General features: G+C 41.9%; 1 protein-coding gene across 1 annotated transcript; it reads right to left on the bottom strand.

Moving 5' to 3' along the window:
- Positions 1-1034: 1034 nt before the first annotated feature.
- thrap3a (thyroid hormone receptor associated protein 3a) lies at positions 1035-16171 on the bottom strand. Its single transcript, XM_056444392.1, has 12 exons — positions 15906-16171; positions 10588-10751; positions 7963-8214; positions 7211-7852; positions 6151-6819; positions 5190-5362; positions 4854-4965; positions 4460-4544; positions 3229-3410; positions 2925-3105; positions 2659-2805; positions 1035-2547 (listed from the first exon to the last, which is right to left on the bottom strand). Exons 2-12 carry the CDS (start codon positions 10725-10727, stop codon positions 2311-2313), a joined length of 2820 nt encoding a protein of 939 aa, XP_056300367.1. The 5' UTR covers positions 10728-10751; positions 15906-16171; the 3' UTR covers positions 1035-2310.
- Positions 16172-17123: the final 952 nt, after the last annotated feature.

Raw genomic sequence — 17123 nt, 5'->3', positions numbered from 1 at the left:
ATTGAAAGTCAGCGCTCAGCTTAAATCACGGATGATAAAAAAACAAAAACAAAGTCAGAAATCTAGGTGTAGTTATGGATTCAGATCTTAAACTAAACGGGCTTATCAAGACAATTACAAAATCACCTGAAGAAAATATCAAGGATTAGAGGAGTCCAGGATTTGGAGAAACTTGTCCATGCCTTTATCTTCAGTAGACTTGACTACTGTAACGGTGCGTTCACAGGTCTCTGTAAAAAGTCAGTCAAAAAGCTGCAGCTCGAGTCCCCACTAAGACCAGGAAGGTGGATCACATCACTCCAGTTCGGAGGTCTTTGCTCTGGCTTCCTGTCCAACAAAGAATGTACTTTAAAATCCTGCAGCTGGTTTATGAAGCACTGAATGGTTTAGGGCCTCAATACATTTGTGATCTGCTGCTACCTTATAAACCACCCGACCCCTCAGGTCGTCTGGGACGGGTTTACTTCTCCTGTTCCAAGAGTCAGAACTAAACATGGAGAAGCGACGTTCAGTTGTTCTGCTCCACATATCTGGAACAAGGTCCCTGAACGCTGCAGGTCTGCTGAGACCCTCAACTCCTTTAAATACGGATTGAAGACTTTTCTGTTTGCTGTTGCCTTTAATTGAACAAAATTCAAGGATATCAATCAATTTCTGCATCTCACTACTGCATTTTATTTGCGTTCTTTTTAACTTCATTGCAACTTGTATTCTATTCCTTCCTTTTTGACTGTTTTAAATGTTTTAATGAACGTTCTTAATTGTTTTAAAATCTTGTTGTCTGTTGCATTATGTTTTGATGCTTTTACTGTGAAGCACTTTGAATTGCCTTATTGTTGAAATGTGCTATACAAATAAACGTGCCTATACTTTTACAAATATGTTAAGTTCCTCTCTAAAAACAGGTGGGAGTCAAGCTGAAGAGCATCAACACCATGCATCCATTGAGAAAGCGCTGTTCTTAATGATAAACCCTGAATTGCACTTATAGCTTCAAGAAATTACAACAACAAAAACACACCTCAAAGCGGACATTAAAGAAATCAGTGTCTCTTTAATTTACATTCTCCAAAAAAAGGGAAAAAACAATAACAACACCTATTTAGAAAAGCAATATTCCCCAAGCATGTAACCGTTAAACATTTAAAACTTTTAAACACGTGAATCTCAATCTGTAGGCCTGAAGACCAGCGGACCCGCAGCAAGGCACACGAACATGTAATTGTATTGTATGGGATGTCAGCCAAACAGACATGAGCTTAATCCAAGACTTAATCCTAGACTTAATCCTAAAAATATGCATTTAGCAACATTCATAATATTATTAGACATAGTGTCACCGTTGCTCTATAAACTGCCTTGTATTGTATAAACAAATGCAAATGTTGAGCCGCTTCTATCACAATGTTAACCGTTTACAATTTACAGAACTGATTAAATCAATATTTGCAATCAGCGAGTGAAAAACATCTAAATCTATTACTTTGCAGACAAAATCCTGTCTACCTAGGTACAAAAACTATGAATGTCTTTTGGAGAAAATATATATATAATCACAATCAATATTATACATTGATTTGTGGTGTCCAAGATCAAAGAAAGAGCAACTGTGATGTATCGAAATATCTTAACTGCACAATGTTTGATGAGCAACATTATAAATGTACAGTTCTCCTCATAGTACCGCTCTCGCATGGTGTCAGGTAGTATTGTAGATCTGTTGGCTGTAGTACGATGAAAGACAGTAGAGCATAACCTTTGACCCCGTACAGTTTGGTCCCATGTCAGATCAGGGTCTTGTGTCGAGTGCTGCATTGAACATGAACTACAGTGTACGTATCGCTGTCATTCTAATCCAGACATGGCTCAAAACAACAAGCTTTTCTAAAACTATTCATCTTTTAACTCACAAAACATTTCTTCATTTGCAAAAGTAGAAGGTACAAGCTCATTTGATCTATGCTCTGGTTTTCACTTGCTACTTAAAAATGTCAAATGGAGTTTTCTTTTTGTTTTGTTTTCATCATTCCTGCAACATAAGAGTAAAATTACACCAAACCATATAAAGCAATACATCATTTGGAAATAAATCCAACTTCTTATTCAAGAAACAGCAATTCACCCATATACAGTGCTTCTACTATGAGTTCTATCCAGAAATGGAAAATCGTTCAGAGCGAGTATCCTACGCTGACGTGAAGGCATAACGGAGTCCTAGTCTGCATTTATGAATCCATCGTGGTGGATGAAATCACTAATTCAGATGCCATAACGACACAGAAAGAACATTAAGATGTTTAGCTCCCTGCTTTATTGCTCAAGTATGCTGTCCTCTCGTTCTGGATGGTCCTGCTCTGTCTCCTCGTGCGCGTCACCTCGCTCCCCGTTGATCTGGAACTTGTCATTGGCCCATTTGGGGCTGTTGGTGTTGGGGCCCCCGGTGGCTTTGCGGACGATGAATCGCGCCCGCCCCCGCGAGAAGCTTCCCCGCCTTCGGCCTCGGCTGTCCATCATCTTGCACTCTGCCTCCCGCTCTCTGTCGTCATGCTGGGAGAAAGAAAAGAAGAATAAATAATAGGATGGAGGTGTGTCAAGACAACAATTGCAAAGAACAAATCGTGTGCTGGATAAGACTCAGCAAACAGAGATCAACCCTACCAAGTAGTATTTCCTGCTCTTGGGAGTAAACTCTGGGTCCCAGTCTTCATTTTGTGGCTGTGCCGCCATGTTCGCCATCACGTTACTCCGTGAACCGATTCCCTGATCGTTGCCGCGGTTCCAGCTCCTTCCACGAATACGAACTTGCTGGAGTTGGACAAAAGATGACAAGGAATAGAAACGGAGCCAAGATCATTGCTTCAAATGCACAGTGTGACTTCCTCCAAACTATCCTCCATCGATCCATCATCATATGTCGAACTTACAAATCCTCCACTTGGCCTTCCTCTTGCAACTGGTCCTGATGAATCGGTTTGACTCAGTTGGGCCCTGTCAGAGTCTTTATCTGTGGGATCAGACTTGCCATGGGGCAAATCTTCTTTTTGGGACTTGAAGGACGAGGAAGATGAGGACGAACTTGAGCGAGAGCGCTTCTTCTGACTTTTCCTACGGGAGAAATGGCACATGCAAAATCCTTGATGGTAAACTCTTGATCACGCAGGGTGGATGAACCCCAGTATGAAACACGTTTGGAGATAATGGGAAACAATACAGGGCAGTTGCACATACTTTGATCTCTCGCTCGATTTGGATAACTTTTCCTCAGATCTGTCTGTACTAGAATGTGGGGAATTTCCCCACTCTTCTCCCCGATCCTTATTATAATCTCGGTCAAGGATGGGATATTTTTTACGGCGCTCGATATCCAAACGAAGGTCCATCGGGTCGCCCGTCATTTTTTCCCCGCCATCCTGAGCAGATGAAAAACAGAACACATCGTGGACAGATTTTGGATTAACATGTAGTTGCTATCAATCTGCACTCAGTAAATCAGTAAATGTTCCAGTGCACTTAAATAGGTAAAACCAGAAGTTTTGCACGTTTTAGAATTACCTTAAATTCTCAACCATTCTCCAAAGCATATGTTTTTAGATTGTTTTTATTCCGCCTTTAAAGCAGCCAACGAATATGGGAGGAAAATCAACTTGAAAATAATGAACTATTTGCTGAAGATAGGCAATCCATCACTGGCGATATTTAGTCGGCTGTTTTTTATATGTTAAGTTGACTTATTGCACGGTTAAACGTCAAACAGGTGTCATCTGAAAACCTCCTTAATGGAGCTTACTGTTCTAAAATGAACTGAAACCACGAGCCGCCTGTGAGGTGGGAAATCCATCTAGAAACTTTGAGGAATATGCTTTGGGAAATAGTTGCGGGTACCTACTATAAAGCATACACACGTCATAGATGTTGAGCAGCTGTATGACGAGCATGGTTCTTTAACAATAGTGAAGAAAAAGAAAATAGGACTGTTCATGCTAATTTAGGTTTTCTCACTTGAATATATCTCAGGTGTATTTGCACCTCATGTTTGAGCATGTGCCCAAGAGTGTTTTCTCAGAACGTTAAGCAGGTAATCAAAAGCACATAAAGTGCTTGCGGTTTTGTTAATTCCGTTCCTTATTTTTTTAAAGAATACTTACGAAGACAATTTCTTAGAGTCCTTTTGAGCAGCTTTGGCACAGTGGCTTCCGTTTCAGAACTTATACGATTCATTAGCCTCGGTCAGGCTTGTGCCCACAGTCTAAGCAATTCACCACGTGTGAAGGCGATATATAACAAACAACAAAGTCAAAGTGCCTTATTTTCATTTTCATTTCTTAGACTCTGCATGTCTCTTCGAGGAAAGCCGCCGGCTTCCAGAGAGAGTGCAGTCTAAAGGCATCTGGCTTGCTCACTCGTTTGCTGTTGTTTTGTTTTTTTCCAATGTACTTCAGTCTGTAAAATGTTCAGTCACCTTGTAAGTGCCATCCTCTGAGCTTTTCATCGCCTCAAAAAGTTGAGAGTGTTTCTTAAAAGCACTTGGTGAAATATCAATTCTCCTGTAAGAAGGAAACGCAGTTAAGACAAGATCATTGAACGCACAGAGCAAAGGAATCACGGTGCAAGCGCCACAAACGACAAACGGTGAGCTACATCCAACTGCACAGACGACACCGAATAGACAAAAGATAAATAATGGGGGGATAAATAAAAAAAACTGTCCCCCTACGAGCACGAGAACATATAAGCCAAGATAGTGTGTTGATTTTCAGGTGCGAAAGGTGAAAGAAATACCTGAAAGCTGTTAAAAGAGGAGGTGAAGCCACAGCACACTGAAGGTGAGAGGGTCACTCAAGAGGCGACTCTACCTGTGTATCTCTGGGCTTTTTCTTGGCTTCATCATTTCCTTCTCTGCAGCTCGTCTCTGGTACATGGTGAATCGCTCGTTTAGAGTCATTTCAGAGGATGGAAAGTGCTGAGCTGTGCAGGGACACGGTACACAAACAAACAGCTGTTGGAGTAGTACATGTTTCCATCTGTGATGCATTGAATGTCATAGTCCCATGTGACACAGTAAAACATTCGTAGGCGCATAAGGCCTTGTTTTACAGTCCCCTTAAAAAAAATATGCTTCGGTTTGCAGAGAAACTATGGCTACATGGTACGAAACATGTGTCCCTTTTGAAAAAGAGGTGAGGACTCACCTTTGGTGTGGTGAACGATGGTGACAATGTGCTGAGCAAACAGCTCGGAGGGACTCCGCTGTGACGGAGCCACTTGGACGTGTTGAAAGATGGAGCGAAACTCCTGATCCTTTTTCGAGGACTGCACAAGATCCTGAGACAACTGTCGCTCCTCAGCTAGAATGTCAGAAGACCTGAAACGGGAAACAAAAGAATGAGGTCGGTTGCTTATTGGTTAGAGAAATCATCTGAAAACACAACACATGTCATGTGTACAAACTGTGTACAAAGTTTATTTTCAATACATTTGTGTAAATATGATTTGAGAGATGTTTGTAAGTTCACGGTACAAAAGGCTAAAAAAGGGATTAAAAGAAGATGTATTTCTGTTGTAGGAGTCCAATTATGGAATAATTGTGAAATGGATGTAAGAATGGTGAACTCCTTTTTGGTCTTTAAGGGAATTATTTATAAAAAAATTCTTGAGAGTTATAAATGTAATTAAAAACGTATTAATATGGAAGATGTATGTGGTAGTATATATACATTTATTTTGTTTTTTATTTTGTTTATTGTTGTTTTTGTTGTTGTTTTATTTTCTTGTTTATTTTATATTAATTTTCTCATTTATTTTGATTTCAATTTAGGATAGGAATTAATAAGCATTTTTTTGCTTCTACCTATACCTTTTCAGTCTTTCTCTTTTGTATATTTTATAGGATAATATTGTATTGTATTTGATTTGATTGACTGAATAAAGAAATACAAAAAAACAAACAAAACAATGACATACAACCGCATAAAAACAAGGAAAACCAAACATTCCGATTTTTTTCTTTCTTTTATAGATATATAATTCTCTTTAGAAATCAGTTGATCATAAGTTTAGTATTAGCTACTGTTGCAATGTATTTATCAGGATGTAAAGATATGACGTCTGGCTCACTGAGGAAACACCCAGTGTCTGTCTTGTTGCGCTCACCTCATCATGCTATCTCCAAGGAAATCCATTTTGATATATAATTTAGTTTCTTGTTTTCTTGAGGACATGAACTGCGAGTCCTCTCCCCTGAGCTCTTTGTCGGAGCTCCTCCTCCTCGGTGGTGGTGTCGCAGATGAGATGCAGGGAGATTTTGCCATCTTCCTGGCTTTACCACCCACGGCTGGGGACAGTCCCTCGCATTTCCCCGCCAACTCCCTCTTGGCGAGGGCAGCAGCGATGGCCGCTGCTACATCCTGCTTTCTAGCGGGATGTATGTCCTCTTCCATGTCGTCAAGGTCACTGTTAGCCATGTGTGAGAAGGCCACATTCTGCCATTTCCCAAAGCATTCGTCAAACATTTCCCGGGCTGAGTGAGTGACCTTGATCTTTGTCTTAGAGGACTCGCCCCCATTGTACCAGTCTTTGTGAAGGGACTTCATCTGAGGCTTGATTATGGCCTCGTCCTCAGACAGAAAAGGAGACGCTTTCAAAAAGCTTTTCATAGTCACTTCGCCATCAATGTCCTCTCTGTACTTTCTTTGCACTGAGTCGGGGATATTGGCGGATGCTTTGCCCTTCGCCTTCCCTTGCTCCGTATCCACATCATGTGCTTCCGCGTACTTGCCATTTTCCAAAGCTTTGGCTTTTTTTTTTTGCTCCTCCAAAAACCTAAACAATGACAAGACATAAAGAGCTGCATCTAACTGGCCATGCAACTTGTGAGACAGCTGCAGGAATTAAAATAAATAAATCTGACTAGATATCAAATTAGAGCACTTTCAAATATAAAATACTTACCCGACACAATTTTTTTAGACAATCGTTATTTGTAAAGGCTCTAATGTGACATTTACATCCTTTACCTTGTCAAACAATGTCGTAAACAATGCAAATATGTGAAATACCACTACATAACATTTCAGTTTTATTCTGTTACGATAACCACATGTGACTACTTGGATCATTTAAGCAATAATTCATCACATTGTATCTGTAAATTCACAACGCTTGCATAGTCTGATAAAACAATTTGAGAAAAGAAGTGTGAAATCATTCTTACTGTCTGAAGGCCACAGAGATTGCCGTCTGATCTCCATCCAGGTATTCCTCGTTGGAGAAGAAGTCAAATCTGGAAAGCATTGGATTTAGACCTTCGTGTGGGTTTTTTTGGGTTGAGGATGAACACACCGCCTTCCAGGAGGGGGCGCCATTGCCGACGTCATTTGTGATTTTAGGGGAGGGGCTTGACTGGTTTGAAGTTTGGCTGTTCTGACCAACAATACCAGCAGAGCTTGCCAGAGGACTGGTTCTCTTTGGACTGCTTCTGCAGTCGCTCAGGCTCTGCCAGCTACCCTCCGTTTTCCCGCGGCATGTGCCTTCTTTGGCATCTTCTGCCGACGCCCCGATGACCTCCACTGGCTCCTCATCTGCCCCTCCTCCCTTTTGGACCTCCTTTGAGGCAGAAAGCTCCTCTTTCACATCTTTGGAGTTCTGGTTAGTCTGCAACAAGGATGGCTTCCATTTGGGAGAGGAGGAGTGTGAGGAAGAGGAAGAATGCTGCGAGTGTCTGGATAAGGGCGAGAAGGATCGGTCAGAGTGGTGGGAGTGACCGTGGGGGGGGCTTCCGGAGCGCTGCTGGAGGTTGTGAGAGCGTCCTCGTGACTGGCTTTGCTGCTGCGGCTGTTGCTGCTGCGGCTGTTGCTGTTGCGGCTGTTGTTGTGGTGGTGGTGGTGGTGGTGGTGGTGGTGGTGGTTGTTGTTGTTGTTGTTGTTGTTGTTGTTGTTGCTGTTGATGTGGTTGCTGTTGTTTTGTGGGTACTGCTTGTAATTCTTCCAGTTGGGGCGGAAGTTGTTGTTGTTGTAGTTGTTATTGTTATAGCCACCACGCTGGAAACGCCCGTGTGGGAAGAAGCCCCGCCCTCGGCCCCTGAAGTTGTACGGCCTCCAGAAGCCGCGGTGGTATCCCCGGAACTCACGACCATTCTGGTATCCCCTCGAATATTTCTTCTCCCGGTTGTGAGATGGAGAATGAGATCTTGACCACGACCGAGACTGAGACCTAGAGCTGCGAAGAGGAAGATCAAGCACATGGTTATCTCTTAAGACACAAATTAAGATGAATAGATATGCTGAAACAAAAACATAGTTTTGAGGTTTCTGGGGAATGCAACGCAATCTAATACAAGACTTTCTGAATGTGCAACTCACAGGCTCTACACTGAACTTAAAACATCTCACTAAATGTAACATTTACTGAGCAGAGAGACGGATACAGCCCTGCTCCTGATCATAAAGCACTTAGAGTATCGCTGGGTTTATAAATGTTTTATAGATGTTGGCTATTCTTACAAAGGGAAAAGGACACTGTGTGCTGGCTAAATGAACATGCAAACACATCAATGACAACAATAAGACAAATGCTATAAGTTGACAAAGAAACAACAAAAAATGAGCCAGGATGCAAGGTCATACTAGGCCACATGAGGGCGGTGCTGCACTTCTGATAAGAAGCCTTGTGTCGGTTTATAGCCTGACCCTCAGACACAGTCTACAGCTCCATGATACACCATGTTCTCTTTAACATGCTCTTTTCAACACAACGTACTCAACTTCTCACAAACTTCTTTGAGATTATGAAGGTCCAAAAATCTACTGCAATACATCAAACTAGTTCTGTTATTTTTCCGTTAGTATCTTCTCTACAGCAACGGTCCATCTTAAGCAACCTTTAGACAATACATAAATACATGGAAAGAATCTGCTCTGCTGGTTTTACAATTAGAATCGTAATATAATATAAATTCCGGCTGAAACGTGAACCGTTTGTTTGAAATACAGACAGCGTCTAGACAATTCAGGACAATAATCTAAGTGGACAGGGCAGAGCAGTGCCACACTACATGCAAAGACATGCGAGAGCCATAGAGAAAGGCTTAAAAAAGACTCACCTAGTGTGTCTTTGCATTGGAATACAGCGTGAGCGAAGAAAGCAGCGCACTGAGCCGCGCTGCACACTCACATTGCGAGCTACAGATACTTTGTCTCGTCTGGCCAACTATGGTGGAGCAGAAAGTCACATGGACCATTTGAGGGGGGAAAAAAAGCTTCTACTCCAATCCTCTGACTCCAGCTATACTGTTCACCCAGTTTAGTGAGACGTTTTTTTACTATGCTCACTGTTCCACCAAAAAACTATCAACATCTTAATGTGGACTTTAATATGTAAAATACACTATGATATCGCCTTTAAAACATGAAATGAGTCGCGTAGTGAGAAAGTGTTTTCCTGCAGCCTGCATCTGTGGCCCATTTAACTGCTGAGGAGATAATGAGAAGATATACTGACAGAGTCAAGAGAAACAAGATTGATTTTAGTCATCAGACCTGCAAACGAGTTGGAGCTGTGTTTTGTATTAACTTAAAGATCACAGCAAATATTGTGTGCCAATGTTTTGCTGCGTTTGTATTTCGAACTGTTTGTATAAAAGAGTAGGCTAATGTGTGTATTCAGGCTTCCACCAGAAAGGTGGGCACCACACGAGTAAACTATTAAATTCTTTCTGTGTCTCTTCTTCATGCTAATTTTAATGCGTGCTACAACACTGCCAGGAAATGAGGCGCCCGACATTTTAATACCGCACCACAGCCATTCTGGCAGAAACGGCAAAGGCATCAGAGTGATGCCTCACTTTTTCTTCACAATGCACCTCATATCCAGCATAAAGCCCCACAACCAGCACATTACTCTTCAGGCAAGCCGACCGACAACGAATGCTGCTCTCTGGAATCAATGTTTCCATATGCCGATGACGTCGACTAATATGAGAGTGTTTTCCCACGAAATGCAAACTGTAATAATATTCACTCTTGCTGAAGTATATCACCAACCGGCAGCTGAACTCTTTCTAAAGCATCGATTTCCTCTTCGTACACAAAGCCCAAGTCCATTAATATGCTTCATGTTGCAACAGCTCGGCAGAATTCATGAGAACCAAAGCAATAAAGTCCAGCACAACACGGGGAGGCCTCGCAGATGGAAGTCGATGAATATGACACATAACTATAACATTACGCAAAGCTGCCCGTTGACATCCCTGCTGTCACAACTCATCCACCTGCACACACATTTATGACATGTCTAATATCACCAGCACGATGCATGGTCAGCGCTTTACATTTAATAGAAAAGGGGCTTAGCAGGAAATAGAGGATCAATACCGATGTCTGTGAATAACAAGGCAGCACTTCCTCTCTTCATCACATTCATACTTTAAGCATTCCTCATTCATATGTACTCAATACTATCTCTTCAGTTGTCAAGCTTCTGGTCTGGCCACAAAGAGGCATCTCCAGTACGGATGTGAAATGCAGTTGATCTTGACCACAAAAAAAGCACCACAGCCAACAGATTGCTCATGAACTCTTTTCGGGACTCTACCGTTGGTGGCGCTTCCTGGACCGGGATCTGGTGCGACTTCTGGAGCTCGAGGTGGAGCGGGATCTTGACCGGGACCTGGAGCGGCTGCGGGACCTGGAGCGGCTCCGGGACCTCGAGGCGGATTTAGTGGCTCTGGACATTACTGCAGCCAGCCCACCGCAAATCTGTCGCACAAAAAAAAAAAAAGAGTTGAAGAGCTGCGTTAGGATTTTGTAAACAGCAAACAATATATGTCACGGAACAAAAACAAATATGTTATTCAATCACCTTTTTCAAGAACCTGGCTGCATTGAATGGATATTAGTTCTTCACAATTATCACAAAGAAAATGAGAACAAATATTCAAAGCGAAACAAGAGTAAAAAAAGGCAAGAAATTCAAGATCCGACAGAGATGAGTCATCTGAGATGCACTACAAAAGCAGTCTTAATGGAAAAGCTGAATGAGGAAACGGAACAGCTGTGAAAGAAGAAGGCAGTAGTGTAGGGCATCCAAACAGAACCAGTTTTATTTGGTCGCTGATCATTTGCATAGAGGGCAGTCGTACATCAGTCACCTGACCGCCTCACTGTCGAGCCCACTATAGAACAGGAATATAAAGTTAGAGGCATCATTTGGATACGGTATACTGCTGAATATATACCGTAAATCGGGTGACGTTACGAATAAGACTGTGAGAAAAATGTCCGTTCTGTAGTCGCCGTGCTCACAAGAAAAGACTAAAAGTTCTTTTCAAATAAGGTGACAACGGCAAAGGTCAACAAGTTCAATTCTATTTTTCTCCAAAGTCAGTCACAGTCCATCATACAAGACACGTCTCTCCAATCAACTCCAAACCTCTCCACTTATGCACACTTTTAATACCTTAAATACACGATAGTTTCCATTTATTTTAAACTAGTGAACTCCCCCAACGACCGCTAAGAATGTGACAACAAGCGAAAGTTAAAGATCGGGACAGGTGTGAGTAATAACCCACCATGTTACGATCGATGCCTCCTGAAATAGAATGCAAAGCTGCGAAATGTATTTTCACTTCACAAATGTCGTCTTTAAAAGACTTTTATAAAAAATGCAAAGAAAGAGGACTTGTCTTATCCAGTTATTTTTAAAGCACCGTTAACTGCTGATCATACTAGTTTAAATTTAAATGTTTAACGGTCATTTAACTAAATGGGAAAAACACTTTATTTTCCCTTTTGCCAGTTCACTATAAATTATTTACATATGGTTAATGATCTGCTGTTGATATGCTACCGCAGGGATACTCACCTTGGACCGCATGTGCTGTGCACTTTTCCCTTCTCTACTCTTCTCTATAGCACAGTTCTATTCAACGTCCACATGGCATTATCTATGGCATATGATCCTCTGACTACAGGACATGCCAGGGATCAAATACATGTTCTTTCATTATGAGAGTCGTCTTCAGGGACTTTGGGCATAGGAAATTGCCAAGTGCACATGACAGGGATTTAAAAACCAGTGCACGCTATCACACGAGGGTCCCGGTGTGCATCCATAGCTACTATTTTGGAGAGAGAACTGAAATATATCCATATTCCCCGCCTCCTCCTTATGCTCTATGAACTTCCCACTCTCCTCATTCCTGGCAGATTGTTGTTTTTGGCTTTCAGAGAATAATTTCCTGAGGCTCCAGCCTCAACAGAACGTCGGTTTAGCTTACACTGCACATTTTAAGAATGGCATTCAGATGTGCCCCTTTCCAGCACATGGTAGCTAAACGGTAAAATAGATGAATTGTACCATTCTTTTTCATTTAAAAGCGTTATACACCGGGAGGAGTTGACCTTAAAGGTTAAAAGGAGCGTGTAAGCTCAAGTAGGATTTATTGGCAGAAGTGGGACATCATTTTCATAACTAGATTTTCCCAAGTGTCGAATCACTTGCAACATAGAATCGTTTTTGTCACCTTAGAATGCTCCATTTATATCGACATCTTTTTAAAGACTGCGTCATGTTGCAGCACCAGGTGTCTACAGTAGCCCAGAAGGGACAAATCAAACACTGGCTCTAAAGACTGCCGTAAACGTTTTTATAATTGGACAAGGAGGGGTTATTCAGTGGGTTGCAAATTGCAACAGCACCACTAGATGCCACTACATCTTATGCACTGCTCCGTAATTAAAAGATGATTCTACACGTGTTCTAAATGCTGTTGTGAAATGTTTAAAAATGACAAATAGTTCCCTTGTTGAATGGGTGTCAATACAACACAATGGTAACTTCCCCAGTCAAAGGAGTTTTGCATTATGACTTTATGTACAGTAGATGGCTGTGAGAGAGTGCAACTAAAGTTGCTTTCATGCCTGCTGTGTTCACTTTAAAACTAGTTGGTAGAATCGAGCGGTGGGATCTCTTTCGATAGCTTTTCCCTAAACGCTTGATTGATAACTAGCTGCAGCTGTGCCGGCAGCAGAGTGTGTGGGCGGCGGCATAATCACTGAGATTTCAGCCTCTCTTTAGTAAGCTTAGTCTTTAATCACTCACAACTAGAGCATACACAAATGCAGATAATGACACACATGGAAACACATGTGTCTCGCTATACTTGTGGGGACTTTTAGTGGTCCTTAAGGTCTACTTTGTCACCTTCACCACATCCCGATCAACCTGCTAGCCTCAATCATCTGCTTGTCACCCCTGCCCATGATTACAGCTGATGATGCGGGTACAAGCGGCAGCAGCAGGAAAAACAACATTGTTCCTGGTTTAAAGTCTAACGGCAGTCTTCCCGGGGGTTTTCAGAGTTTTATCGCTGCGTGTTTTTGTTATTCATTATCTAATGCTTGTACCATTTAGAGAGGTCATTTTAAATGAACTTCTCTCACAAAAATGTCATCTTGAAGTTATTTTACCCGAAATTGAATGGACAATCTTAGTCACCGTATTTTACCAGGAACAAACTAGAAAAGTAGGTCTTCAACATTGCAGGATTGAAAGCACGCAACAAAAGTTTGGGAATTGAGATGTTTTAAAAAGTAAGACTGAATTAAACCGATAATGCTTCGCAAAGATAGAAGTTTAAGAACACACGTACAAACACGATTAAGAGGCCCTCTTATGAGTATGGAGCGACAGCTGTATAATCCTCATCAGCTGTTTATTTCATGTAGAGCCAAAGTAGCTCTGATCAACAATGGTCCTGCAACTCGAGCCGGAGCTCAAAGCCTATGACGAGAAACACTCCACTCATCAACTGCCCTATCATTAAGACTTGGATGCCGCAGTGGCAGCTGGAATCACACTTGCTATCTATATGTGCCCCGGAGACACACCGCTTGCTATTTCAGAAAAGCCGCAGCAACTGTCACTGGCACAATCTTTTGGTTATTGAAATGCGGCAGTCCCTTAGTGTTCCCTCAAGACACTTTGCATTCTGAGGCAGTTAATGGATGGCAGAGCCGCTGGCCGAGCTGTTCAGCACACAAGATAAACCTTTCAGCTTCCTTCTTGGTTAATTAAATACACATTTTAAAAAACTTCTTCTGAATAGCCTGATTCATTATGTCTGAATGCCTGTGAGCTGAGTTGTGTTTGTCTTTAGGGAGCTCCAGTATCTGCTCATGAGACAAATGGATGACCTTGTGCAGAGTTCCTGCAACATTATTCATCGCTAAGCGCCGACAATGACAGACGAGAACACCGTTCAGCTTGGCATCGAAAGTTTAATGATGACACGATCCAAGTTACAGCTAACTTTCTGCTAACTAAAGTGGTTCAATATCACCCGCTGTTTTTTTAGTTTTTTTAGAAGGATAATGCTGCTTTTTCGGCAATTAATTCTATTTGGAAACGTTCATAATCAACAGTGTGTACATTTCTAGGCTACGCTACTTTGATGTCATACCGTCATGCTCCTCAGCTGTCTGTCATCACCGTGTTTATGGAACTCTGCTGCATACAAGAGGGAACTCATCAGCTAAAGGTCCTCTCTATTTTGGACAGTTGGGAACAGCCTTGCCAATGATGGGAGGACATATAGGCCTGTTTTTCCAAAATGCGTACAGTTGTTTGTGTTTTCCTGTGCCTTTAAGCATTCAGAAACGGTTGATGTTCATCTAGTTAATCATGGGTGTAATATTGTATAACCAGCATGCTTTCATTTTCTGCAGTAGGGAGTCCAGTGTTGCAGATTTTAAAATGTTTTTGCTTCTCGACACCCCCCTGTGTCAATGCAACACATCCCAGCTGGATACAAATACAGCAAAAGGATCAAATGATCAGTACGCCTCTATCCTCACAAAGAAGGTGGCTTCCACAGAAGTGAAAAACAAAACAAAGTGATCTTCAATGCTCCTTCTGTAAATGCATTATGGGAACACCTTTTCACGGTATGTGTACTTTTGTGCTGCTGGTGTTTGTTTTAGAGGGTCAACCTCAACCAGGATACAGCAGCCCAACAGGAAATTGCATGATAATGATTTTAGACTCTTTTTTTTTTTGCATCACTGGATGCCGAAAATAGTTTCAGGTTGGACAACAAACCCCATTCAGATAAGCATTTGGATGAAACTCTAAAGTTCACCTCAAGTCTAAGAGACAATTATTTCTCTTTTGTGTTTCCTCTGTGCGACATTTTTGCCTTTTCAAGGTTTTAACAGTAGGCGGAGGGACAACTGGGTGAAACCTGCAATCACAACAGTCTGACCACTAAAACAACTGGTAAAGTTATACAACTCGTAATTTTGAGTTCCTCCTTCAGTCCTCCGGTGGTCCAACGGGTGCACATTAAAAAATCCCTGAACCTTTTAAACAAAGTTAAAAATATAAACGTTGACTGAGACTGTGACTGCAGAGCTTCCAGCAAATGAGTCAACCCCTACAGGCTACTCCACAGCTAGTCTCACTGCACTTGGTCAAATGGCAGCATCACCTTATGTAAAAGCCAGTGGGGTCATGTCCGGGACAGGATGCATCTTCCAGGAGTCTCCTCATGTGCATCCTAATGCGTTATGACGCATCAATCCAGCGTGACGGACAATAATGAAACGAGAAGGAATACGCACTCAACGTCACATTAGGAGATCATTCAGAACGATGTCTCCCTCTCAGGGTCAAACAATGTACGTTTAATACCTTTCTTGTCACTATGTGTGCGCATAATTGTCATTACGAGGCAGAATTAGTCATACAGTGATGATGTTTGTGTGTGGCATGGATGATCCCTGTGCGGCGCAACGATCGTTTTTTTTACAGCCATTGAAAATACAAGATTTTTCTTTTCGATTTATTCCCACTTTTCGACCATGATATAAAACAATATAATACATCTATAAACACAATAAACCACTCACCGGTCACGCGTTGTCGTTCCGTGTTGTCGCGTCACATTCAGGCAGCGCGGCGTAATATTGCATGAACAAATTAAAGGCAATTTCTCCCCCTGTCGTCTGTGTGTCTGCGCTGCTGTGCCTAATATGTCAAGCGTGTGCGTGCGTGTGTGCGCGTGTATGGATGCGTGTATGTGTGCGCGTGTGTGTGTGCGTGTGTCGGCCGGAGTCTGCGGTGTAAAGAGAAAGGGGGTGTGACCCCCTCCGCGCCGCTCCGAGGTTCGTGTTTCCTTCCGTCTCCCCGTCGCAAGTGAGTTCAGTGAGCCGCGTCTTGGAAACACAATCAGCGAGTCGGCGCCCGCGCCCTTTAATCACATCCTTCTGTCAAAGACGACTTTTAATCCCCGATGAAAACTCACCGTCGCAGCTCCCTTACACAGCTCCTGTGTCTGCTGCACAGCCTACTGGTGTTTACCATCGTGCTCATGGGAAATGATGAGATTCCCATTTGTTTCTTATTAATAGAATGGCATTTTCCTTGTCCGGCCAGCCTATTAGTGGAAAGCACAGTCATTGTAGTGAAGGCCCGTTTTTTTGTTTGCACATGTTTCATCTGCCATTTCATACACCTGTGCAATTGAATGCAATCCAGTAAAAACAGATCTGGCTGGTTTGGAGTCATTGTGATTTCAAGGTTCAAGGTTCAAGGTTTTGTATTTGCCATTTGTGCCTAGACCAACAGACACATTGGAATTGTGTTGCAGGGCTCTCCGAGTCAAGAGAGGTACAAACACACTATAATAATAATAATAATAATAATAAGAAAAATATAAAAAACACTGTAGGCTACTGTACTGTGTGGTAGAATATACAGTATTAAGTACAGTTTTTAAAAAAACAGGTTATCAACATAAAAAAGGAGAGGGCAGAGGTTAAGAAATAGATAAATAGGCTAGTGCTGAGTGCTGGTCAAGAGTTAGTCTATTGTTGACCAAAACTTGGTTATAGATTGTAAAGGTATTTTTTTCTCTTCTTTGATTTAATTTACTTAATTAAATATCAATAGTTATAATGCAAATGTAGTCATATACTGTTATATCTTTCGAACAATTGGCCAATAATATTTTTTAAACGGGTAGGCCTACTACTATCTTTTTTTCCCCCTAGATAAATGTTAGATCATGCAGTCTTACCTGCAGTTATTCAACACCTGAGAACGAAACCTATATTATAAGCAGAAGT

The sequence above is a fragment of the Pseudoliparis swirei genome, chromosome 22 (genome assembly GCF_029220125.1).
Source record: "Pseudoliparis swirei isolate HS2019 ecotype Mariana Trench chromosome 22, NWPU_hadal_v1, whole genome shotgun sequence".
In the NCBI taxonomy this organism is placed as follows: domain Eukaryota; kingdom Metazoa; phylum Chordata; class Actinopteri; order Perciformes; family Liparidae; genus Pseudoliparis; species Pseudoliparis swirei.
This window is presented reverse-complemented; position numbering and strand designations above follow the sequence as displayed.

Coding starts and splice junctions, on each gene's coding strand:
- thrap3a (XM_056444392.1), bottom strand. CDS start 10,727: ATGTCCAGAGCCACTAAATCCGCCTCGAGGTCCCGGAGCCGCTCCAGG. Junction 4,545..4,853: donor AAAAGCCCAGAGATACACAG/GTAGAGTCGCCT, acceptor TCCTTCTTACAG/GAGAATTGATATTTCACCAA. Junction 2,806..2,924: donor GAAGGCCAAGTGGAGGATTT/GTAAGTTCGACA, acceptor GTCCAACTCCAG/CAAGTTCGTATTCGTGGAAG.